The sequence below is a fragment of the Biomphalaria glabrata genome, chromosome 11 (assembly GCF_947242115.1).
Source record: "Biomphalaria glabrata chromosome 11, xgBioGlab47.1, whole genome shotgun sequence".
NCBI lineage: Eukaryota > Metazoa > Mollusca > Gastropoda > Planorbidae > Biomphalaria > Biomphalaria glabrata.
Genome location: NC_074721.1, coordinates 40,417,740 through 40,445,535, shown reverse-complemented (window position 1 = coordinate 40,445,535; position 27,796 = coordinate 40,417,740). Strand labels below are relative to the sequence as shown.

Genomic DNA, 27,796 nt, shown 5'->3' with positions numbered 1-27,796 from the left:
AATATTATTGAATGTATTTTTTGTGCATTGGTAATATGATAGAATACAAATCTGAATATATAAATATATATTTATATATATAAAATGTATAAAAAAAATTTTTTTTTCAATAAATAGTTGCATATAGCGCAATGTTTATATGGGGATTATCAGAACTGGAAGACATAAACAACATGGAGTTCTTGTCATAATGGATTAGAATAGAATAAAACGCTACAAGTGTTCCAACGTATCATAACCCTATCAACATATAGAACATGTACACTTTGGGCTACAGACAAGCCATATCACGCAGTCGCTTACTGACCATGTGACTGATTAACCAAATGGCTTCTCCCAACACCCAAGTACAAAAAATTAGTTTAAGCATTAAGGAGTCCCCGGCTAGAGAACAACAGATGTCACAGATTCAAAGCGACGTCAGTTCTGGTCCTGGTAGATATAATCTAAGGCAAACAACAATCAGACCTAATTATAAATTCTAGAATAATCCAACATATTGTTGTAAGTGGACTGTTATGCTGGTCAGTGTAACCCTATGGGTAATCAACCGACACATGTGTCACAGGCCTGTGTACTTAAAAAGGACTGATGTAAACATTCTCCGTGTAGGTCAACACTGTTTTTTGGTTATCCGACTATGAACTATGTGTTGGTTATAAGAAAGGTTGGGTCAGGTCTGGCGGACTGAGAGAGGAACAAGAAAGTTAAGGAAAAAGAACATTCATTGTTAACAAGTTGTGTATAGCTGTTTTATTCAGACATTGACTTCTGCCCATTTGTAAAATATTTGATTGTTTTCTCTTCATTATTTATTACACTCATTAAAGTGTCTCTTTATATTAGAGTCCAAGTTGTCTGGTTCTTGACTTAGCCACATTGTTTTGTCAAGGGTTTATAGAGAAACCTAACATACTGTTATGACCCTATTGGCGGCGAAAAAGGGTTAACTATAGGCTCAGCTGACACACACGTGAATCACTCAGGTCAGCGGGGCCATGGACAAGGGACAGTACTACGATTACACGATTACACGCAAATATGACCAATGTTATGGTCATGTGATCCAAAGCCTGCGTGTACGAATGAGACAGTGTGTAGGAAAGCGGGCAGTTCAAGACCGGAAAGCGTTGAGACTTTCTCCAACGACAAAATTAGAACACGAGGTGAGTGCGGCGACTAGTAAAAGATGCTTCTTTTGTGGAAACAGCCCACATCAACGCTTCAGATGTCCAGCCCGTGACGCTACATGCAACTTGTGCGGTAAGAGGGGCCATTTCCAGAAAGTCTGTAAATCGACCAGACAGACACTCAAATCTATAACCTCAGCCATAGTGAAAGGAGATGACGAGACGTCACAGACTACAACCGTTGGATCTTCCTGGGCATCGACACCAGCGTTCAGCCTTAGTAAATCTGCTATTTCAATACTCGTCAATGGAGTACCATTGAAGGCTCTCGTAGATAGGGGAGCAGTGAAAGCTATATATCTTCTTCAATTGCTAAAAGGAACTAATGGAAATTAGGAACGTCCAGAAACAGAATCTACATGGCCTCTACACACCTTTCTCGCACTACTCACGGCCACATTTTCGCCAAAAAAGATACAAAGATGGCGACTGGAGCTTAGTTGTTTCCAATATGACGTCGTTTATCGACCCGGGAAACAAAACGCTGCGGCGGATACCTTTTCAAGGAACCACTTTGCGTCAGCAATGACTGGAGAAGACCTCAAACTGTTACACAACAACCTCTGTCACCCAGGGGTCACGAGACTCCTCCATTACGTTCGGACTAAGAAATTACCTTTTTCCTGCGAGGACGTCCGCAAAGTGGTAAACCAATGTAAAACTTGCGCTGAACTGAAGCCTAGATTCTTCAAACAGTTTTCAGGCACCTTTCATCAAGGCTACCCTACCATTTCAGAGAGTAAGCATCGATTTTAAGGGACCAATCCCATCTGCTACTCACAATAAATATTTATTAACAATGGTGGATGAGTACTCACGCTTCCCATTTGCCTACCCATGTCCTCATCTACTGTCATAAAGTGTTTAAATCAGCTGTTTTCCTTAGTTGGGATGCCAGAGTACGTCCATTCTGACAGAGGTACGTCCTTTATGTTGAGGGAGGTGCAATCCTTTCTGCACGAGAGGGGAATAGCTACAAGTAGAACAACCGCTTTTAATCCTTCATGCAACGGGCAAATTGAACGACTAAACTAAACTCTATGGAACGCTGTTACTTTAGCACTGAAAGACCTCGATCTCCCGATCTCAAGATGGTAGCTTGTCTTGAACCAGGCCCTATACTCGATTAGATCATTACTATCTACGGCAACAAACGAAACTCCACATGAGAGAGTTTTCCGGTTCAACCGGAAATCCTCCTTCGGGATATCTATCCCAACTTTGCTATCCAGCCCAGGTCGAGTGTTGCTGAGAAGAGAGAACCGATCTTCAAAGTATGATCCTCTCACGGAGGAAGTCGAATTGCTGATGTGTAACCCCCAATATGCCGTCGTACGGTTGCCCAGCGGTAAAGAGGAGACGGTCTCTCTAAGACGCTTGGCTCCCACCCCCTCTCCATCCACAACAACAAGTGAACCTTCGTTCTTCGCTCAGGGTGAGGATAATGAATATCCTCCAGAAGCTCAAAACACGGAAGTACCAGTCAACACCCCTACGGTGATACAAGAAAGGAAAGAACCCCTGGAAGGCTCTGAGGACCTCCGAGCGCTTCCTCTTGAAAATACTCCACTTGACGCTCAGGAACTCACTAGTGACTCCCACACTGTAGAACATGATAGTTAACCCCGTTACAACTTAAGAGAGAGAAGAACCAGACAGAACTATAGAGTCTAGAGTTGTTTCTTTATTGCACTACTTATACTGACTACACAAACTGGCGTTGTTTATCTCTTGCTACTGATACTATAGTTTACTTTTCACTTACTTACGTACATATTTACTTACTACACTGTTTGTTATTGCTTAAAACAGAAACTAGTATCCTATTATACATATTTTTTTTTTTAGGTTTTCTTTGTATCATCATGCACTATTTTTACAAGACGAACTAATATTTCTACTATTTATTAATCTATTGTATTACAGGCACTGTCATTCTCTTTTTATTTAAGCTATGGCCTACTATATTACTATGCTTGCTATTTTAATTATAGGCGGGGTGAATGTGGTGAAATAGTTAGGGTTAGCGTTAGTCCAAAATTTGTTTTTCTAGCTCTTTGATCACGGAAAGCAGTACATCAACTGAGAACTTGCTATCTGCTTCAATCTTCGTCCTGCACAATCTGCAAACGACCTCTTCAGTCTCGGCTCTTTCAACACATTCTGAGCAAGCTATGTGTCTGCAGTTGATCTGGAATGGTTCTCTATCCAGTGTGTCAAAGTTGTTGGTGCATGAACAACAATTGAGCGACTTGTAGATCTGAAACGATAAAAATATTGATTAAAACTAGCAAAAAAAAAAAAAATATATATATATTTTTAAACTAAGATTGCTCTGGGTCTGGCAAGATATGTAGGTCACAGCTGCGGCTGCGTATCAAGGGTAAGTGCTGCATTCCTCATTAATCTTCGGACTCGAAGACAAGCTTTGTTATAATAATAATAATTATTATTATCATTATTATTACATCACACATAATTGTATCAATTAGTTTGGATCAGTCAAGTCTTGTATTGTCAATGTAAAAGAAATAGCCTAATAGTGCTGAATTTCAGCTTGGTTCGAGATTGGGTGTGAGAGAAAAAACGTGCACAAACTTTTGACCAGACAGAGAAGCAGTGTGAGTTGATAGAAGCTTTGTAATGAGTTTTAAAGAATACAATACGAATATTTTCTCATGGCTGACTGAATAGTATTAGAATATTGACTGTGTGTGAGCAGTGGCGTAGCTAGGGTGGGGGGAGGGGGGAAGAATTTGAAAATCCCCCCGGGCCCCAACTTGAGAGGGGCCCCAAATGAGTATTTTTTTTACATTAAAAATTAAATATTACACAAAATGCAAGGGCCTCCCAGGGAGGTCAAGCCCCCGGGCCCCCAAATGATGGCAGATTCCTAGCTACGCCCCTGTGTGTGAGTATAATATTTCGATTCGTTATGTTACGAGCTGTTTGTAATTGCGTATTCAGAGTTGACTACGAAGGCAATGTTTTAAATTTAGAATAATAGAGATGAGTACAGTGTTACATATGACTAGGCAGACCCAGTTGCAACCTACATATTTTCCCACATCTTATGCAGACAAAGACGTTGTTCGCAGGCGGTCTTCTGCGCCTGTCTTCAATTTATAGAGGTCGGGAGGCTAAGTGCGCTGGAACTTGGCTTGGCTATCTATGAAGGCCAGGTTCGACACCTGACTCGGGCAGAGTTGTGTTTACTGAAAACCTAAAGGCAGCACGGATAAACCTTCTCCTAGATACCCCCTCCCTCCCCCCCCCCCCCCAAACTGGTCCTCAACCGAGCTTGGACCAAAGCACTCTGAGCATGCTATAAACATCAAAGTAGTACTAAATAAAAGCCATAATTTATTTATTTTAAGTATCTAGGTGTAGATAAAACAAGGCACTATTTTAGTTCAAAAAATGAAAGGGCTTTCATAAATATATTTAAATTTTATCATTTTAATTGTATAGTCACTTTCCATTTACCTTCTGGAGAGCACAGTTCTTGTCTCGCAGTCTTTTCTTCGCCGCATCTAAAGATGTTTCTGCTTGTTCCGCTTTAGATTTCCAATCTTTGAGTTCTTTCCGCTGTAAAGGTAAAATCAGATATCATAAGAACCACGATCTACTATTGGTACGGTACTCAAATTACTGCAAAATCGATAAAGGATTCATACACTATAAAAACAAAACAAAAACTTTTATTTACTAAACAGAATATAAAATAATAGTTCTAAGAATCTTGCAATTACATAAGTCTCTTGGTTGCTTTTGCTGGTATGAAGTGTTCGCTTTAGGCTTTTAATCTCCTCGAACAAAGAGTCAGAAAATTTGACTTCCAAATCATCTTTTAGAGCTCTTGGATAGGTCCCCTGTGGAAAGAAAAGACAATTAGTTTTATTACAATTTTGATTACAATGATAATCGTAAAAGAAAACAACAACAAAGTTTATCTATAGGAAAGAACTCCACATTTACAACAATATTTCTCAATATTGTAAGATTTTTATTGCCCCTTTTTGAGACCAACAAGACAAAATTAATTAACACTACATTGGTTAATCTGTTTTAGAATCGAGGCATGTTTTATTATGATCAATTGTGCGAGGTTTCAAATTGATCCGAAAATGGAAAGTGGGGGGAGGGAGGGGAGAAATAGCGAGTTCCAAATTTGTACTTGATAAACAGATGGCGTGATTTGATACAATAATAAGGCTTGCCACTAGTTTGAAGAATAATGAGGAGTGCAGAATTTCCTGTGGCTACGCAGGTCCAACTGTGACCTACATATTTCACCACCCACAGCGCAGACATAACCGTTGTCCGCCGGTGGTCGATTTAAGATTTCTTGTCGCTGTCTACGTCTATCCTGGGCAGTGGATTTTCTTTAGTGTCCAGTGTGTAGCCCGCTGCCTTTGTAACAGTAGCCAGCCCTCTTTCAAAATTTACATAATATTTATAATCATCACCATTATTTCATCTGTTCCTGACTGTCATCGTAAGGTGCTGTGACAGTTTGCGTAACCCAGTGTTGCCCAACCTAATTCAACCTGCGGGCCATTTTAATTTCCGACACTCGTGTCGCGGGCCACATGACCAAAAAAGATTTTAAAAACATCAACATGAAATTGACCTGAAACTATTTCATTAAAAAACTCGTGGATCTAGTAATTACATTAAGAATTCGGTATATTTGAAGTTTATCCTTAATCTATTGTATTCTACGTGTCTGGAAATGGCTTTAGTTCCCTACTTAAATTGTGATCAACTTAGTCGTTAGCCGCGCCATTTAAGTCTTGTTCTTGTCTCTTTGTATTCCCATGGATCCTCCAACGTCATAATTGTTGTTTTGATGCTGTTGCTATATGTTTTTTATTGAAACAGCCAGACTTTCTTTATAAAAAAAAAATGCTGGCTTATTACCATGTTCCACAAAATAGATCCGTTCAATGGTTCTGGTACATTCTTAATTTTCTTTTCATAAAAACACAAATGTGGTAGTAGCTAGTGGTACCAATTTATTAGAGGAAAAGTAGGGAAAAGATACATTTTTTTTTATATTTTTTTAAAGGGTTTGGAAGATTTTCTACACTTTATACCGACGTTCCAGCGGGCCGGATGGAACCTCGTCACGGGCCGGATCTGGCCCGCGGGCCGTACTTTGAGCATTTATGGCGTAACCAATTTCCTCCACTTTTCCCGGTCAACAGCTATTCTTAGCAGGCTATCAAGAGAGAGAGAGAGAGAGAGAGAGAGGTCCACTCTGTTACATCTCCAGTTTTTCTTTGGGCGACAATTTCTTTGTGCTCATCACACCCCCCCCCCCCCAACTGTACATTGAAGGATGACTATTGACAAGGATTTATGTTACAACCATAGACATATATATATAGACTGGACGATGAAGAACACATTATTATCGGAAATAAAAGATAAGTGTGTAGATCCACATCACAAACCTATATATATTTGCCTATGTCTATGATTATGAAACAAAGACAAAATATTGGAAATATGGCAGTTTTTTACTTTTCAAAACTAAAGATCAAAGGTATATATTGGCTGAAATGTTAGCCGCCATTTCCTTTTCACATAGATATAGTTCATAAAACATATTTGACTTCCCCCAAATAAAAATAACTTCCTACTTCCAGTCTATATTTATTTATGTCTATGGTTACAACACTATAAGCAAACCAGCTCAGCTTTCATTCCCTGGAGTGTTTAGAGGTCCCTCATTTCTACAAGTCTGTTTGATTGTTGTTTTTTTTTTGTTTTTTTTTCTTTTTCTACTATCAGCATTTTTTGCTCAAAGGCTTTAATTCTTCTTTTGAGCCTGGGCGTTCTGTTTGCTCATTACAAGGGTTACTAAGGAGATATCCTACTTAGATTTTGTGTATATAGCAAAATTAAGACTAGGTTACAATTGCAGGTTGTAAAATATTATAATAGCGTCCTAGATTACCTCTTCGGGTTCCATCTTTGGTCGCTTCCTGGCTGTGGATAACAATGTAATGATTGATTAAAGTGTGTACTGTGTATTTGATGTGGGAATTTTTCTTAAAGATTTAATAGGCATACATCCTAATAATCTTCATACATTATTATCCCCTCTCACTATAGCGTGAAATCGTCGCAACTGTAAAAGTAGAACAGTTGTTTTGAGCTGATTGGACTTTGTATCGTGTTAAGATGCCGTAGGAACGCTTAAGGTTAGGGTGAGGCGAAGGTAAAAATGTATAAGGATACAAAAATAAACTGAAACATATAAACGTAGAATGAATTCAGTTATGTCCCTTTATTCTTCATGTAGTATTATTCTGTGTTATCCCCCTTATAGATTCACGTTGTCTGGTGAAAGGCCTTGCGCTGCCATACACTTGAAACTAAGATAGGTAACTAGTATTAACTACCACTTTCTTTACTAATTGAAAGTGCTTGTTTCGCTGTAGAGCATGGTGGCAGCTTAAAAATAAGCACAGAACGGCTTGAAAAAAATGTCACCCACGCTATGGTAATGGAAAAAATATATAAGCGATTCGTGTTTTGCTTCCCCGCCCCCCTTTTTTTGTTAAACACATAAGCTGAAATACTTTAGGACCATTAATTCTAGTAGCATTTTAAGTTTCTATTCTCCACCTCCCCCCCCCCCGAGCCTCTTTTTTTTTCAGGCTTCTTAATTGACAACCCCGAAATGGTGATATTAGTATGCACATATATATATATGGCTCCTTTTGTCTCGAAAGGCAATGGATGCGCCCAAGTGAGTCACTGGTTTTGGCTTAATCTTGAGACGGGGCAGAATCTGGTGTGGCTAATCAAGCCAATTCTAGAACGGCAGACTTTGCCACAATTCGTACATGTGTATGCCTCTGATTTAGGGCTAGCGGACAGGGCAGCTTTCTTTTTTTCCCTATTGATTAAGGCCGCTTCAATTCTTTTGTTCTCAGCAAGGGTTGTCCCAGCACGCACAGTCTGTCTCCATGCACTCCGGTCTTTGGCTATGTTTTCCCACATACTTTCGCTGATGCCTGTGGCTCTCATGTTTCGCTTGCAGACATCTCTATATGCTAGTCTTGGGCGGCCCTTGGGTCTGACTCCTTCCACAAGCTCAGCATACAAGATATCTTTCGGGATTCTACCATCTGGCATGCGGGTGACATGTCCGAGCCAGCGTAATCTTCTTTGTGTCAGGAGAGCATACATGCACATACGTCTGGATATAACGGTTTAAAAAAAAAAAAAAAAGGTAAAATTAATATTTATTTCGACACTTACTGACACGGCTTTCCTCACCAAAAGAGTCACTTGAGGAGCACGTTTCTTCAACAACTCTTGTACCAGGGTCAGTTTTTGGCAGCGTTTCCAACCCTACTTTGGAAGACATGAGTCCTGCTATTTTGTTTGCTGAAGGACACAGTTAAAAAAAAATTTAAACTAATTTTGACACCTAAAAAAAAAGAAAGTAAAGTTTCCCCTTGCAAACCTTGTGGTCTATAAGGCAGATGATGTAAAGGTCACCAGTTTCTGTACCCTATTATTACAGTACTAGTCGACCGGCGGCGTAGCATACGCCTCTATTTTGCAGGGCCGGCCTTAGGCGCCTGCAACCTATGCGACCGCAGTGGGTCCCGCACTTTCATAGGACCCGCACTTTCATACGGCCCGCTCTAATTGAAGATGTAGAAATTATTAAATTAAACCATTTTATAACTTAAAAACGATATTTCCCGCGCCCTCCTGTCGATTTACCAGGAGCACTTACATAGGACCTGCACTTTCATTGGACTCTCGCTTTCATAAGACACGACTTTCATAGGACCCGCACTTTCATAGGACCCGCACTTTCATAAGACCCGCAGTTTCATAGGACCCGCGCTTTCATAAGACCCGCAGTTTCATAGGACCCGCAGTTTCATAGGACCCGCACTTTCATAGGACCCGCACTTTCATAGGACCCGCACTTTCATAAGACCCGCAGTTTCATAGGACCCGCACTTTCATAGGACCCGCACTTTCATAGGACCCGCACTTTCATAGGACCCGCACTTTCATAGGACCCGCGCTAATTCAAGGTGCATAAATTAATTAATTAAACCATTTTATAACTTAAAACAGATTTCCGCGCCCTCCTGACGATTTACCAGGAGCACTTACATAGGACCCGCACTTTCATAGGACTCTCGCTTTCATAATACCCGCACTTTCATAGGACCCGCACTTTCATAGGACCCGCACTTTCATAGGACCCGCACTTTCATAAGACCCGCACTTTCATAGGACCCGCACTTTCATAGAACCCGCACTTTCATAGGACCCGCACTTTCATAGGACCCGCGCTTTCATAAGACACGCACTTTCATAGGACACGCACTTTCATAGGACCCGCGCTAATTCTAGGTGCATAAATTAATTAATTAAACCATTTTATAACTTAAAACAGATTTCCGCGCCCTCCTGGCGATTTACCAGGAGCTCCTGGAAATCTCCCGAAATCGCAAAATATACAAAACAGTTCTTAAAATATACTGAAATATATACACGAACATTGTCATTGTCGTTAACCGTAGGCCTTTACATCATCTGCTCCTATTGACCACAAGGTCTGAAAGAGTAATTTAAAAAAAAAACAACAAAAAAAAAAAAACACACAAGTAAAATAATGTAACTCACTGCTCCCATCTAGTTTAGGCTTGGGCCAATGACAATTGCAACCCACAAGCGGGTGCACGAGATCAAAGTGTACTGCGTCTGTGTTACAAATTGAAATATAAGAACATATGTTGGATAACTGTATGTCCTGAACTATTTGTTCGTGGACAAATAGAGGTTTGAACCGTGTCCAGGTGTACACTCCTGATTGGCACCTCACAAAAACAAAAATGTCTCTCTGCAGGAGGGTTGCCGCTGCAAATATTTCTGATGTTGTACCCCATGTGCCTTCTGTCGCCATGTCCTCCAAGTGGACCTGTAGTAAAGGAAAACAAAACATGCGAAATACATTTTAAAAGGCTAAAAAATATATAGCTTTGCTAAGGTGAAAAGCTTCACATTTACTACAGTGTATACACAAACGTTTTTACTACTTTATCTGGGGGTCCTGGGTTCGAATCTCGATGAAGATTGTGATTTTGATTTTCGGGATTGTCAGGGTGCCCCTGAGTCCACCCAACTCTAATGGGTACCTGACTTAAGTTAGGGAAAGTAAAAGCGATTGCGCTGGCCACATGACACCTTGCTCGTTAACTGTTGGCCAAAGGAACATATGACCTTGACATAATCTACCCTTTAGATCGCAAAGTCTATAAGGAAAGCTTTATTTTTTTTCTTCAAATGAATTAGTTTATTGGTTAATATTTTCATTGATTCATGTATTTGTTAAGTGAAATAAATAACTGTGCAAATTGTTTGCTTGATCCGCGCATGTGAAGGAGAGAAATATCGTGACTAACACCTGTTATGACACGATTAAGAATTAAATTATTTGTGTTGGACATAGGAAAATTTGTGACATATCTTCAATGGCATGACCAATAAAACAAGGAAAGGGTCTTAGAGACAGATCGAAATAGAAGCCAAACAGCTGCAGCTGGACAACGTAGTAACAACCAGCATTCCATGAACGCAGCAGACATTTGACGTTTCCCCTAGTTGCTATCAAACTTGCTTGACACCTAGTACCAGTGTCGACCAACCCCCATTGATTTCTCGGCACCGTCGACCAACCCCATTGATTTCTCGGCAGTACCAACCCCCATTGATTGCTCCGCAGCGTCGACCAACCCCCATTGATTTCTCGGCAGCGTCGACCAACCCTTATTGATTTCTCGGCAGCGTCGACCAACCCCCATTGATTGCTCCGCAGCGTCGACCAACCCCCCATTGATTTTTCGGCAGCGTCGACCAACCCTCATTGATTTCTCGGCAGTACCAACCCCCATTGATTGCTCCGCAGCGTCGACCAACCCCCATTGATTTCTCGGCAGCGTCGACCAACCCTTATTGATTTCTCGGCAGCGTCGACCAACCCCCATTGATTGCTCCGCAGCGTCGACCAACCCCCCATTGATTTTTCGGCAGCGTCGACCAACCCTCATTGATTTCTCGGCAGCGTCGACCAACCCCCATTGATTGCTCGGTCCTGAGCCGGTGTTATTGGATTTCGCATTACTCTGACCACCACCTCCATTTGGTTCACTTGTAGGAGACATTGCGCAAGCGCCCAACACACCCAACAAACCAATCACGTGTCATTGCTGGAGAATTAGTCTTTAAAAGCAAACTTAGATATTTTTCACTTATAAATGTCTACTTTGAACAAAAAGTTTCTTGTTTACTTAAAAAATGCAATTAATTACTACAAAGTATCCATAGTATCTTATAATTTTAAATTATGCTCAGGATCACTAACCTCAAGATTTTCCGTATCTATCAGGTGCGAAAACTGGTTAATATGTCGCCTTAAAAAATCCACTATGATTTTACGTGTCAACTCATGCTTGGATTCCATTTTGAACAGGTACGTGGAAATGGCTCTAAAAAAACAATTGCCATCAGTTTGTACGAAACTTATGCCACGTCCTTCCTCTGACAAAACATGAGCTAATTGTGAGTAATCAATTGTTGACGGTACTGTGTGTAGAGGGAAATGGTGCTCTTCTTTGCCTGTAGAATTCACTTTGGGTATTTATGTTTGGATTAAAGAACAAAGCGTCATGCTGCATTATCTTTACATATTTGTTTCTCGTATTAAAAATCGAGTAATTAGTTATTTTGTTTGGTATTTCGAAAAGAGGAAAGAAAAATAGTACTAGACTGGAATGGTAGTATAAGCTGCATTAGTCCCCCCTTATAGTCGCCTTATGTCACTTAATATCTTGCATCCCATGAAATGGTTGTACACTGATTACATTTTTATTCTGTTCTACTCAATTTTCAGTTTTTACAAATAGCGTTTGACATGGCACAGAAGTTAAAAAATAGGTGATGCAACATTGATAACACAATCATATCAAACAATAGGTGATGCAACATTGATAACACAATCATATCAAACAATAGGTGATGCAACATTGATAACACTATCATATCAAACAATAGGTGATGCAACATTGATAACACTATCACATCAAACAATAGGTGATGCAACATTGATAACACTATCACATCAAACAATAGGTGATGCAACATTGATAACACTATCATATCAAACAATAGGTGATGCAACATTGATAACACTATCATATCAAACAATAGGTGATGCAACATTGATAACACTATCATATCAAACAATAGGTGATGCAACATTGATAACACTATCATATCAAACAATAGGTGATGCAACATTGATAACACTATCACATCAAACAATAGGTGATGCAACATTGATAACACTATCACATCAAACAATAGGTGATGCAACATTGATAACACTATCACATCAAACAATAGGTGATGCAACATTGATAACACTATCACATCAAACAATAGGTGATGCAACATTGATAACACTATCACATCAAACAATAGGTGATGCAACATTGATAACACTATCACATCAAACAATAGGTGATGCAACATTGATAACACTATCACATCAAACAATAGGTGATGCAACATTGATAACACTATCACATCAAACAATAGGTGATGCAACATTGATAACACTATCACATCAAACAATAGGTGATGCAACATTGATAACACTATCACATCAAACAATAGGTGATGCAACATTGATAACACTATCACATCAAACAATAGGTGATGCAACATTGATAACACTATCACATCAAACAATAGGTGATGCAACATTGATAACACTATCACATCAAACAATAGGTGATGCAACATTGATAACACTATCACATCAAACAATAGGTGATGCAACATTGATAACACTATCACATCAAACAATAGGTGATGCAACATTGATAACACTATCATATCAAACAATAGGTGATGCAACATTGATAACACTATCACATCAAACAATAGGTGATGCAACATTGATAACACTATCACATCAAACAATAGGTGATGCAACATTGATAACACTATCACATCAAACAATAGGTGATGCAACATTGATAACACTATCACATCAAACAATAGGTGATGCAACATTGATAACACTATCACATCAAACAATAGATGATGCAACATTGATAACACTATCACATCAAACAATAGGTGATGCAACATTGATAACACTATCACATCAAACAATAGGTGATGCAACATTGATAACACTATCACATCAAACAATAGGTGATGCAACATTGATAACACTATCACATCAAACAATAGGTGATGCAACATTGATAACACTATCATATCAAACAATAGGTGATGCAACATTGATAACACTATCATATCAAACAATAGGTGATGCAACATTGATAACACTATCATATCAAACAATAGGTGATGCAACATTGATAACACTATCATATCAAACAATAGGTGATGCAACATTGATAACACTATCACATCAAACAATAGGTGATGCAACATTGATAACACTATCACATCAAACAATAGGTGATGCAACATTGATAACACTATCACATCAAACAATAGGTGATGCAACATTGATAACACTATCACATCAAACAATAGGTGATGCAACATTGATAACACAATCACATCAAACAATAGGTGATGCAACATTGATAACACTATCATATCAAACAATAGGTGATGCAACATTGATAACACTATCATATCAAACAATAGGTGATGCAACATTGATAACACTATCACATCAAACAATAGGTGATGCAACATTGATAACACTATCACATCAAACAATTGGTGATGCAACATTGATAACACTATCACATCAAACAATAGGTGATGCAACATTGATAACACTATCACATCAAACAATAGGTGATGCAACATTGATAACACTATCACATCAAACAATAGGTGATGCAACATTGATAACACTATCACATCAAACAATAGGTGATGCAACATTGATAACACTATCACATCAAACAATAGGTGATGCAACATTGATAACACTATCACATCAAACAATAGGTGATGCAACATTGATAACACTATCACATCAAACAATAGGTGATGCAACATTGATAACACTATCACATCAAACAATAGGTGATGCAACATTGATAACACTATCATATCAAACAATAGGTGATGCAACATTGATAACACTATCACATCAAACAATAGGTGATGCAACATTGATAACACTATCACATCAAACAATAGGTGATGCAACATTGATAACCCTATCATATCAAACAATAGGTGATGCAACATTGATAACAATATCATATTATTCCTCAAGAAATATTGCTTTTAGTATTAATTTCATTTATTAATAAGCCTCCCTTTATCCACGACTTTTGTCATAGCGATTTCTCTCACTGCGCCTGTGGACTTTCATTATTCTCCCATTCAACTGGACAAAACCGAAACTCCAACGTTTATAAGAAAAAATAGCATGAAACAAAAGTGACTCAGCAAACAGCAGGCTACAAGATGCACCGACACCGGCAATTATAACCCAAACAGAGGCACCTAACACATTATTGAAGCCAACATTTAACCTCTAATAAATTATTTAAAACCATAATGACCGAAATAAGGAGCCAAGCGCTAATATAGATTAAGAAGGCTAAAAAAAATGCTCAATGTGGAGCTCTGAGGCCGGATTTAGTGTTGTGGAGACCCCTAATTATTTCCCTAATGAAAGACATTTTTTTTTTTTTTTTTTTTGGTCAAATGTATTGCCACCAAATAAAAAAATTTCATAATAAACAAGAAATAAGTTGTCAAATTTAATTTATTTAACATTTATTTTTAAGGCTTAACCAATGCCATCTGTCAGATTTAAAAAGTGCTAAAATCAAGAAAAAAAAATTAGTTGCAAAAAAAAAAAAACAAAAAAAAAAACCGCCTAATAGTTGGTGAAGGTTGAAATAATTTTTAACTTCTTATAGTGGATGACCACAGCTTGTAGAGTAGTCCCTCCTGACATGCCCTAACCCTGCATTAATCATTGAGATAACGTTCATACAAATTGTCTGTTGGAATAACGAGTACATACTTGGCTCATCATCATCATTCATACAAATTGTCTGTTGGAATAACGAGTACATACTTGGCTCATCATCATCATTCATACAAATTGTCAGTTGGAATAACGAGTACATACTTGGCTCATCATCATCATTCATACAAATTGTCTGTTGGAATGACGAGTACATACTTGGCTTATCATCATCATTCATACAAATTGTCTGTTGGAATGACGAGTACATACTTGGCTCATCATCATCATTCATACAAATTGTCAGTTGGAATAACGAGTACATACTTGGCTCATCATCATCATTCATACAAATTGTCGGTTGGAATGACGAGTACATACTTGGCTCATCATCATCATTCATACAAATTGTCAGTTGGAATGACGAGTACATACTTGGCTCATCATCATCATTCATACAAATTGTCGGTTGGAATGACGAGTACATACTTGGCTTATCATCATCATTCATACAAATTGTCGGTTGGAATAACGAGTACATACTTGGCTCATCATCATCATTCATACAAATTGTCGGTTGGAATGACGAGTACATACTTGGCTCATCATCATCATTCATACAAATTGTCAGTTGGAATAACGAGTACATACTTGGCTCATCATCATCATTCATACAAATTGTTTGTTGGAATGACGAGTACATACTTGACTTATCATCATCATTCATACAAATTGTCGGTTGGAATAACGAGTACATACTTGGCTCATCATCATCATTCATACAAATTGTCGGTTGGAATGACGAGTACATACTTGGCTCATCATCATCATTCATACAAATTGTCAGTTGGAATGACGAGTACATACTTGGCTCATCATCATCATTCATACAAATTGTCGGTTGGAATAACGAGTACATACTTGGCTCATCATCATCATTCATACAAATTGTCGGTTGGAATGACGAGTACATACTTGGCTCATCATCATCATTCATACAAATTGTCAGTTGGAATAACGAGTACATACTTGGCTCATCATCATCATTCATACAAATTGTTTGTTGGAATGACGAGTACATACTTGACTTATCATCATCATTCATACAAATTGTCGGTTGGAATAACGAGTACATACTTGGCTCATCATCATCATTCATACAAATTGTCGGTTGGAATGACGAGTACATACTTGGCTCATCATCATCATTCATACAAATTGTCAGTTGGAATGACGAGTACATACTTGGCTCATCATCATCATTCATACAAATTGTCGGTTGGAATGACGAGTACATACTTGGCTTATCATCATCATTCATACAAATTGTCGGTTGGAATGAGGAGTACATACTTGGCTTATCATCATCATTCATACAAATTGTCGGTTGGAATAACGAGTACATACTTGGCTCATCATCATCATTCATACAAATTGTCTGTTGGAATAACGAGTACATACTTGGCTCATCATCATCATTCATACAAATTGTCGGTTGGAATGACGAGTACATACTTGGCTTATCATCATCATTCATACAAATTGTCGGTTGGAATGACGAGTACATACTTGGCTTATCATCATCATTCATACAAATTGTCGGTTGGAATGACGAGTACATACTTGGCTCATCATCATCATTCATACAAATTGTCGGTTGGAATAACGAGTACATACTTGGCTCATCATCATCATTCATACAAATTGTCGGTTGGAATGACGAGTACATACTTGGCTCATCATCATCATTCATACAAATTGTCAGTTGGAATGACGAGTACATACTTGGCTCATCATCATCATTCATACAAATTGTCGGTTGGAATGACGAGTACATACTTGGCTTATCATCATCATTCATACAAATTGTCGGTTGGAATAACGAGTACATACTTGGCTCATCATCATCATTCATACAAATTGTCGGTTGGAATGACGAGTACATACTTGGCTCATCATCATCATTCATACAAATTGTCAGTTGGAATAACGAGTACATACTTGGCTCATCATCATCATTCATACAAATTGTCAGTTGGAATAACGAGTACATACTTGGCTCATCATCATCATTCATACAAATTGTTTGTTGGAATGACGAGTACATACTTGACTTATCATCATCATTCATACAAATTGTCGGTTGGAATAACGAGTACATACTTGGCTCATCATCATCATTCATACAAATTGTCGGTTGGAATGACGAGTACATACTTGGCTCATCATCATCATTCATACAAATTGTCGGTTGGAATGACGAGTACATACTTGGCTCATCATCATCATTCATACAAATTGTCAGTTGGAATAACGAGTACATACTTGGCTCATCATCATCATTCATACAAATTGTCGGTTGGAATGACGAGTACATACTTGGCTCATCATCATCATTCATACAAATTGTCAGTTGGAATAACGAGTACATACTTGGCTCATCATCATCATTCATACAAATTGTTTGTTGGAATGACGAGTACATACTTGACTTATCATCATCATTCATACAAATTGTCGGTTGGAATAACGAGTACATACTTGGCTCATCATCATCATTCATACAAATTGTCGGTTGGAATGACGAGTACATACTTGGCTCATCATCATCATTCATACAAATTGTCAGTTGGAATGACGAGTACATACTTGGCTCATCATCATCATTCATACAAATTGTCGGTTGGAATGACGAGTACATACTTGGCTTATCATCATCATTCATACAAATTGTCGGTTGGAATGAGGAGTACATACTTGGCTTATCATCATCATTCATACAAATTGTCGGTTGGAATAACGAGTACATACTTGGCTCATCATCATCATTCATACAAATTGTCTGTTGGAATAACGAGTACATACTTGGCTCATCATCATCATTCATACAAATTGTCGGTTGGAATGACGAGTACATACTTGGCTTATCATCATCATTCATACAAATTGTCGGTTGGAATGACGAGTACATACTTGGCTTATCATCATCATTCATACAAATTGTCGGTTGGAATGACGAGTACATACTTGGCTCATCATCATCATTCATACAAATTGTCGGTTGGAATAACGAGTACATACTTGGCTCATCATCATCATTCATACAAATTGTCGGTTGGAATGACGAGTACATACTTGGCTCATCATCATCATTCATACAAATTGTCGGTTGGAATGACGAGTACATACTTGGCTTATCATCATCATTCATACAAATTGTCGGTTGGAATAACGAGTACATACTTGGCTTATCATCATCATTCATACAAATTGTCGGTTGGAATGACGAGTACATACTTGGCTTATCATCATCATTCATACAAATTGTCTGTTGGAATAACGAGTACATACTTGGCTCATCATCATCATTCATACAAATTGTCGGTTGGAATGACGAGTACATACTTGGCTTATCATCATCATTCATACAAATTGTCGGTTGGAATGACGAGTACATACTTGGCTCATCATCATTATTCATACAAATTGTCGGTTGGAATGACGAGTACATACTTGGCTTATCATCATCATTCATACAAATTGTCTGTTGGAATGACGAGTACATACTTGGCTTATCAACATCATTCATACAAATTGTCGGTTGGAATGACGAGTACATACTTGGCTTATCATCATCATTCATACAAATTGTCGGTTGGAATGACGAGTACATACTTGGCTTATCAACATCATTCATACAAATTGTCGGTTGGAATGACGAGTACATACTTGGCTTATCATCATCATTCATACAAATTGTCGGTTGGAATGAGGTGTACATACTTGGCTTATCATCATCATTCATACAAATTGTCGGTTGAAATGAGGAGTACATACTTGGCTTATCAACATCATTCATACAAATTGTCGGTTGGAATGACGAGTACATACTTGGCTTATCATCATCATTCATACAAATTGTCGGTTGGAATGACGAGTACATACTTGGCTTATCATCATCATTCATACAAATTGTCGGTTGGAATGACGAGTACATACTTGGCTCATCATCATCATTCATACAAATTGTCGGTTGGAATAACGAGTACATACTTGGCTCATCATCATCATTCATACAAATTGTCGGTTGGAATGACGAGTACATACTTGGCTTATCATCATCATTCATACAAATTGTCGGTTGGAATGACGAGTACATACTTGGCTTATCATCATCATTCATACAAATTGTCTGTTGGAATGACGAGTACATACTTGGCTTATCATCATCATTCATACAAATTGTCTGTTGGAATGACGAGTACATACTTGGCTTATCATCATCATTCATACGAATTGTCGGTTGGAATGAGGAGTACATACTTGGCTTATCATCATCATTCATACGAATTGTCGGTTGGAATGAGGAGTACATACTTGGCTTATCATCATCATTCATACAAATTGTCTGTTGGAATGACGAGTACATACTTGGCTTATCATCATCATTCATACAAATTGTCTGTTGGAATGACGAGTACATACTTGGCTTATCATCATCATTCATACGAATTGTCGGTTGGAATGAGGAGTACATACTTGGCTTATCATCATCATTCATACGAATTGTCGGTTGGAATGAGGAGTACATACTTGGCTTATCATCATCATTCATACAAATTGTCGGTTGGAATGACGAGTACATACTTGGCTTATCATCATCATTCATACAAATTGTCGGTTGGAATGAGGAGTACATACTTGGCTTATCATCATCATTCATACAAATTGTCGGTTGGAATGACGAGTACATACTTGGCTTATCATCATCATTCATACAAATTGTCGGTTGGAATGAGGAGTACATACTTGGCTTATCATCATCATTCATACGAATTGTCGGTTGGAATGAGTCGTACATACTTGGCTTATCATCATCATTCATACGAATTGTCGGTTGAAATGAGGAGTACATACTTGGCTTATCAACATCATTCATACAAATTGTCGGTTGGAATGAGGAGTACATACTTGGCTTATCATCATCATTCATACAAATTGTCGGTTGGAATGACGAGTACATACTTGGCTTATCAACATCATTCATACAAATTGTCGGTTGGAATGAGGAGTACATACTTGGCTTATCATCATCATTCATACAAATTGTCAGTTGGAATAACGAGTACATACTTGGCTCATCATCATCATTCATACAAATTGTCTGTTGGAATGACGAGTACATACTAGGCTTATCATCATCATTCATACAAATTGTCGGTTGGAATAACGAGTACATACTTGGCTCATCATCATCATTCATACAAATTGTCGGTTGGAATGACGAGTACATACTTGGCTCATCATCATCATTCATACAAATTGTCAGTTGGAATGACGAGTACATACTTGGCTCATCATCATCATTCATACAAATTGTCGGTTGGAATGACGAGTACATACTTGGCTTATCATCATCATTCATACAAATTGTCGGTTGGAATGAGGAGTACATACTTGGCTTATCATCATCATTCATACAAATTGTCGGTTGGAATAACGAGTACATACTTGGCTCATCATCATCATTCATACAAATTGTCTGTTGGAATAACGAGTACATACTTGGCTCATCATCATCATTCATACAAATTGTCGGTTGGAATGACGAGTACATACTTGGCTTATCATCATCATTCATACAAATTGTCGGTTGGAATGACGAGTACATACTTGGCTTATCATCATCATTCATACAAATTGTCGGTTGGAATGACGAGTACATACTTGGCTCATCATCATCATTCATACAAATTGTCTGTTGGAATAACGAGTACATACTTGGCTCATCATCATCATTCATACAAATTGTCGGTTGGAATGACGAGTACATACTTGGCTCATCATCATCATTCATACAAATTGTCGGTTGGAATGACGAGTACATACTTGGCTTATCATCATCATTCATACAAATTGTCGGTTGGAATAACGAGTACATACTTGGCTCATCATCATCATTCATACAAATTGTCGGTTGGAATGACGAGTACATACTTGGCTTATCATCATCATTCATACAAATTGTCTGTTGGAATAACGAGTACATACTTGGCTCATCATCATCATTCATACAAATTGTCGGTTGGAATGATGAGTACATACTTGGCTTATCATCATCATTCATACAAATTGTCGGTTGGAATGACGAGTACATACTTGGCTCATCATCATTATTCATACAAATTGTCGGTTGGAATGACGAGTACATACTTGGCTTATCATCATCATTCATACAAATTGTCTGTTGGAATGACGAGTACATACTTGGCTTATCAACATCATTCATACAAATTGTCGGTTGGAATGACGAGTACATACTTGGCTTATCATCATCATTCATACAAATTGTCGGTTGGAATGACGAGTACATACTTGGCTTATCAACATCATTCATACAAATTGTCGGTTGGAATGACGAGTACATACTTGGCTTATCATCATCATTCATACAAATTGTCGGTTGGAATGACGAGTACATACTTGGCTTATCATCATCATTCATACAAATTGTCGGTTGGAATAACGAGTACATACTTGGCTCATCATCATCATTCATACAAATTGTCGGTTGGAATGACGAGTACATACTTGGCTTATTATCATCATTCATACAAATTGTCGGTTGGAATGACGAGTACATACTTGGCTTATCATCATCATTCATACAAATTGTCTGTTGGAATGACGAGTACATACTTGGCTTATCATCATCATTCATACAAATTGTCTGTTGGAATGACGAGTACATACTTGGCTTATCATCATTATTCATACAAATTGTCGGTTGGAATGAGGAGTACATACTTGGCTTATCATCATCATTCATACGAATTGTCGGTTGGAATGAGGAGTACATACTTGGCTTATCATCATCATTCATACAAATTGTCGGTTGGAATGACGAGTACATACTTGGCTTATCATCATCATTCATACAAATTGTCGGTTGGAATGACGAGTACATACTTGGCTTATCATCATCATTCATACAAATTGTCGGTTGGAATGAGGAGTACATACTTGGCTTATCATCATCGTTCATACGAATTGTCGGTTGGAATGAGGTGTACATACTTGGCTTATCATCATCATTCATACGAATTGTCGGTTGAAATGAGGAGTACATACTTGGCTTATCATCATCATTCATACAAATTGTCGGTTGGATTGACGAGTACATACTTGGCTTATCATCATCATTCATACAAATTGTCGGTTGGAATGAGGAGTACATACTTGGCTTATCATCATCATTCATACGAATTGTCGGTTGGAATGAGGTGTACATACTTGGCTTATCATCATCATTCATACGAATTGTCGGTTGAAATGAGGAGTACATACTTGGCTTATCAACATCATTCATACAAATTGTCGGTTGGAATGAGGAGTACATACTTGGCTTATCATCATCATTCATACAAATTGTCGGTTGGAATGACGAGTACATACTTGGCTTATCAACATCATTCATACAAATTGTCGGTTGGAATGAGGAGTACATACTTGGCTTATCATCATTATTCATACAAATTGTCGGTTGAAATGACGAGTACATACTTGGCTCATCTTCATCATTCATACAAATTGTCTGTTGGAATGACGAGTACATACTTGGCTCATCTTCATCATTCATACAAATTGTCTGTTGGAATGACGAGTACATACTTGGCTTATCATCATCATTCATACAAATTGTCTGTTGGAATGACGAGTACATACTTGGCTCATCTTCATCATTCATACAAATTGTCTGTTGGAATGACGAGTACATACTTGGCTTATCATCATCATTCATACAAATTGTCTGTTGGAATGACGAGTACATACTTGGCTCATCTTCATCATTCATACAAATTGTCTGTTGGAATGACGAGTACATACTTGGCTCATCTTCATCATTCATACAAATTGTCGGTTGGAATGACGAGTACATACTTGGCTTATCATCATCATTCATACAAATTGTCGGTTGAAATGACGAGTACATACTTGGCTCATCTTCATCATTCATACAAATTGTCGGTTGGAATAACGAGTACATACTTGGCTTATCATCATCATTCATACAAATTGTCGGTTGAAATGACGAGTACATACTTGGCTCATCTTCATCATTCATACAAATTGTCTGTTGGAATGACGAGTACATACTTGGCTCATCTTCATCATTCATATTACGAATTGTCGGTTGCAATGAGGATAGTCGGCGGTCTCCTTTCAAGCCACATTTTGCCGAGACACGACCTGTTTAAAAGAAATAAATATAATTAGTATCAATTGATTTGACCCATCATCCTCTCAATTAATTGGCTTTCGTCGTAGGGGCGTTGTGAATTTCGAGTAACCAAGTCCCTCCAAATTTTACCTGTCGGCAGATGTTCCTAACAAGATATCAAGAGAGAGAGAGAGAGAGAGAGCGAGAGAGAGAGAGAGAGGCCGGTCCATTCTTATGCTTGTCCAGCCAGCTTTTCCTTAGATGACCCTTTCTTTGTGCTCCTCCTTTAGACCTTGAAGGATGATCTTTGGGTGTTAAAATAGAATTTGTCCTTTTAAAAAAAAATTGGTATCTTGTTATGGAGCAATATATAATTGTGCAGAGTTCAAAACCTTTAACTGACAGACAGAGTTTTTATGAGCTTTGTAATGGTACAATCACCTACGATATTAAATTGTTTTATGAGCCCCCACACCCTAACTAGAGATCCACTCCTTTTAGTTCTAATTAATTCACTTTAAATACTGGAATCTTCTCTCTCTCTCTCTCTCTCTCTCTCTCTCTCTCTCTCTCTCTCTCTGTATATATATACATATATATATATCATGGACGTAGCCAGGACTTTTTTCCGGGGGTGGGATGAGTGTATTTTTTTTCTCCCTCCCCATAAATATATATGTTTATAGCATATATATGTGTGTACATATGTGTGTATTTGTCTGTATATATATATATATATATATATGTATGCCTATCCAACTTTATTACATTCTGACCTTCAATTCTTATAATATCTTTATTTTTACATCAACGAGGGGGTTTTTAATGTCTTATAACTCTAAAGGGAGTTTAAACTCAACCCTCTCCCCCCTCCCCCATTTGGCTGTGCTCTTGAATGTTCGTGACTTTTGCTTTTTTTTTTTTAATTAAATATGAGGTTTTACCCCCCTTGAAAAAAAAAGGGGGGGGGGGGTGTGTTTAAACCATGACTACGCTGGTGCAAGTAACATTTAAATCTCATATACCGGTACAATAAACAAATTGAAGAAAAAAAAGGCCCCCTCCCCCCCCCCCCCCCTTTCGGGGATCTCAGTTATTTTATTCCAGCGGGTTTGAACCCCAAGAACCCCCCCCCCCTCCTGGCAACGCCCATGATATATATATATATATATATATATATATATATACTCTTCTCTTCAGGCTAACGGACACATCACATGATTAAAACTCTGTTAACTCACCATCTTGTGGTTTAGGACCTAGAGCTTTTCTCAACCTGACAGACGCTATGGGAAAAAAAAATATTTTTCTTACAATATCAAACATAGAATTAAATTTGGTTTTGTTTTTCTATTTGTAATTTACGGCTCAGTTGTTTTTTAAGTGTGATAAGATGACCGAGCCTGGCTCGTTTGAATAACTTGTTAACCCTTAAATTGCTGAGCTGTTTTAATTACAATTGTGTGGTTTAGAGGGTAAACTACCACACGCGTTTTAAGGGTTAAAAAAAGCTGCGGCTTTCGTGTTCATTTAGTTCCAAAGGTAGATGTACATGACGTTTGGAAAAGAAAGTCTCTTAAGCCCCAATATCACGCATAGAACGCAATCATCGTCTGTATTACATAAAGGGAATGGTCATAACGGCGCTCCTCTATGCCGATGATTGCACTCTGCGAGCGCACAATGAACATGATCTCTAGGACTCGGTCAACGAATTTGCATTCGCTGCCGCCTATTTCGGTTTATCTATAAACCTCGGGAAAACAGAAGCCATGTTCCAGAAGTCACCCAATGAAACCTACCCAGCCCCAAGGATCGCGGATTACGGACAGCCCCTTAACGTGGTAGACCACTTCTAATATCTGGGTAGTATGGTATTAAATGACGCTTCACTTTCAAGGGAAGTTGATAACCGTCAGGCCAAGGCCAGTGGCCTTCAGGCGAAAGTTTGGCGCATCAAATAGGTCCGCCTGCCTACAAAAATCAATGTTTACCAGGCGGTGATTCTCTCAACCCTTCTATTTGGATCTGAGACAAGGGTACTATACAGAAAGCAACTAAGACTACTTGAGCACTTTCACAGGAGGCCGTGGAAAATCTGTTATAAGTTATAAAATGGTTTAATTTAATAATTTATACATCTAATATTAGCGCTGGTCATAAGAAAGTGAGGGGCCAGCTGCGGTCGCATAGGCTACAATGGGCTAATGCCGGCCCTGCTGGTCGACTAGTTATTATTATTTCATAAAACGATACAGTCTAGAAAACCGCAGCTCACGCCGAGTCATTTACATTGCCTAAAATTATACGGCTATTATTGGCCTGGGAGATAGTCTTTGCAGTGAAACGTCTCAAATGGTTACGTTCAGACAGTAATATTGCAATCAGTATATTCATCAAGTCTTAAGTAAAAAAAAAAACATCAAGAGACGTAAATCTCTTCTTTATAGGGTAAAACATACAGTTTGTAAACAAAGTAAAATGGAACTTTTTTTTAATAGTTGGTCGGATAGTAAAAGTTCACATTATACCTATTTAATAAGCATAAAGTAGACCTCGTTTCATTACTGGTTATTATAGAATGTGTTAACGTTTATATTTAAAACATAAAATGGCTGCCTGGTCGTGCGGTTTGCGCGCTGGACCGTCGTTCGGATTTATCGATGGTCGAGGGTTCAAATCTTGCTCGCTCCCATCCCCCGTCGTCCTGAGGGAGGTTTGGACTAGGAAGTAAACTATCTTCAACTCTGAAGGAACATCCGAAACAATGTAAAACATTTTACAAACAAACATTTTTACAAAAAATGTGCTTAAAATAGGACATATGAATATGCACCAAACATCTTTTATTATAAAGACAAGGACTGGTTAATATAAATAGAAATCAACCTTTACATCAAGAATGCGCTTTACATACAGAGCAGCAACGGCTGGCACATTTTTTTTTATATATTTTGTCTTGAACGTTGGTTAGACCGCCGTCTGTCTAGCTGTCTACCTCTCCTGAGATAGAGATGAACAACTCTCACCCCCTTTTATTTGTTTAGTCAATTACATAAAGTTTATTTATAGACAGGTGACCACAAGTCAAATACCATCGACGAATTCACTCTCTAGAAGTCATACAAGGGAACTGAGTGTGTTTACTTAGTTGAAAATCTTAATTAGGGGGCTGAGCTTAATGCTACACCTTTACAGTAATTACCAGACAATACGTTTTCTTATTTGGAGGAAAAAATTCAATCACGTGGTTGGACTACAAGCCACGCCTGTACACTACGTTTTTACTCAAATGGATTCATGAATCTGACTTTGCCGTTAGCGTAGTTTGATGTTTTTATCATACCACTAAATAATTACCAGATATCTGCTGCTGCTTCTCTGACTTCTGAGACTTTGGGTTCTCTCTCAGGCCAATGATGACTTCCTCAAATTTGCTGACATCGTCATCTGCAACAAAAACATTTTACAGAAGTGTTTGACTCTCTCTAAATATCTATTCGTACATGCATCTCTCGCTCCCATATAAATTTGGTTGTTACTCATTCCATTTTAACTTTTCAGCCATCTATCTATCTATCTATCTATCTATCTATCTATCTATCTATCTATCTATCTATCTATCTATCTATATCTATCTATCTATCTATCTATCTATCTATCTATCTATCTATCTATCTATCTATCTATCTATCTATCTATCTATCTATCTATCTATCTATCTATCTATCTATCTATCCTATCTATCTATCTATCTTATCTATCTATCTTATCTATCTTATCTATCTTATCTATCTATTATCTATCTATCTATCTATCTATCTATCTATCTATCTATCTATCTATCTATCTATGTCTATCTATCTATCTTATCTATCTATCTATCTATCTATCTATCTATCTATCTATCTATCTATCTATCTATCTATCTATCCTATCTATCTATCTATCTTATCTATCTATCTTATCTATCTTATCTATCTTATCTATCTATTATCTATCTATCTATCTATCTATCTATCTATCTATCTATCTATCTATCTATGTCTATCTATCTATCTATCTATGTCTATCTATCTATCTATCTATCTATCTATCTATCTATCTATCTATCTATCTATCTATTAGATGGCTGCCTGGTATTGCTATATGCGTTCTGGACTGTCATTTGTTTGTTTTAATGGTCCCGGGTTCATAAATATATATATATGCATAAATGCTTGCACTAAGATTATGTCACATCGAATTAGAATGTTACAGCAGGGAGATACATGATGATCTTATCTTGCATGATACAAACTTTACTTAATAAAAAGAAGCTGTTTACGTCATACTCGTCCTACATCTGTCATGCAT

General features: G+C 37.9%; 1 protein-coding gene across 1 annotated transcript; it reads right to left on the bottom strand.

Annotated features, from left to right (window-relative positions):
• Nucleotides 1–27,796, bottom strand: LOC129928982 (uncharacterized). Its single transcript, XM_056045600.1, has 11 exons — nt 27,784–27,796; nt 26,801–26,890; nt 24,682–24,726; nt 23,377–23,469; nt 11,602–11,855; nt 9,864–10,158; nt 8,469–8,597; nt 7,156–7,187; nt 4,943–5,062; nt 4,677–4,778; nt 1–3,450 (listed from the first exon to the last, which is right to left on the bottom strand). The coding sequence occupies exons 1-11, from the start codon at nt 27,794–27,796 to the stop codon at nt 3,220–3,222; spliced, it is 1,404 nt and encodes a 467-aa protein (XP_055901575.1). The 3' UTR covers nt 1–3,219.

Excerpts from the sequence above, each read along its gene's own strand:
- LOC129928982 (XM_056045600.1), bottom strand. Across the intron at positions 11,856-23,376 it reads GAATGATGAAGATGAGCCAA|GCAAAGAAGAGCACCATTTC; the intron begins GTATGTACTCGT and ends TGAATTCTACAG. Across the intron at positions 3,451-4,676 it reads AGAACTGTGCTCTCCAGAAG|ATCTACAAGTCGCTCAATTG; the intron begins GTAAATGGAAAG and ends TTATCGTTTCAG.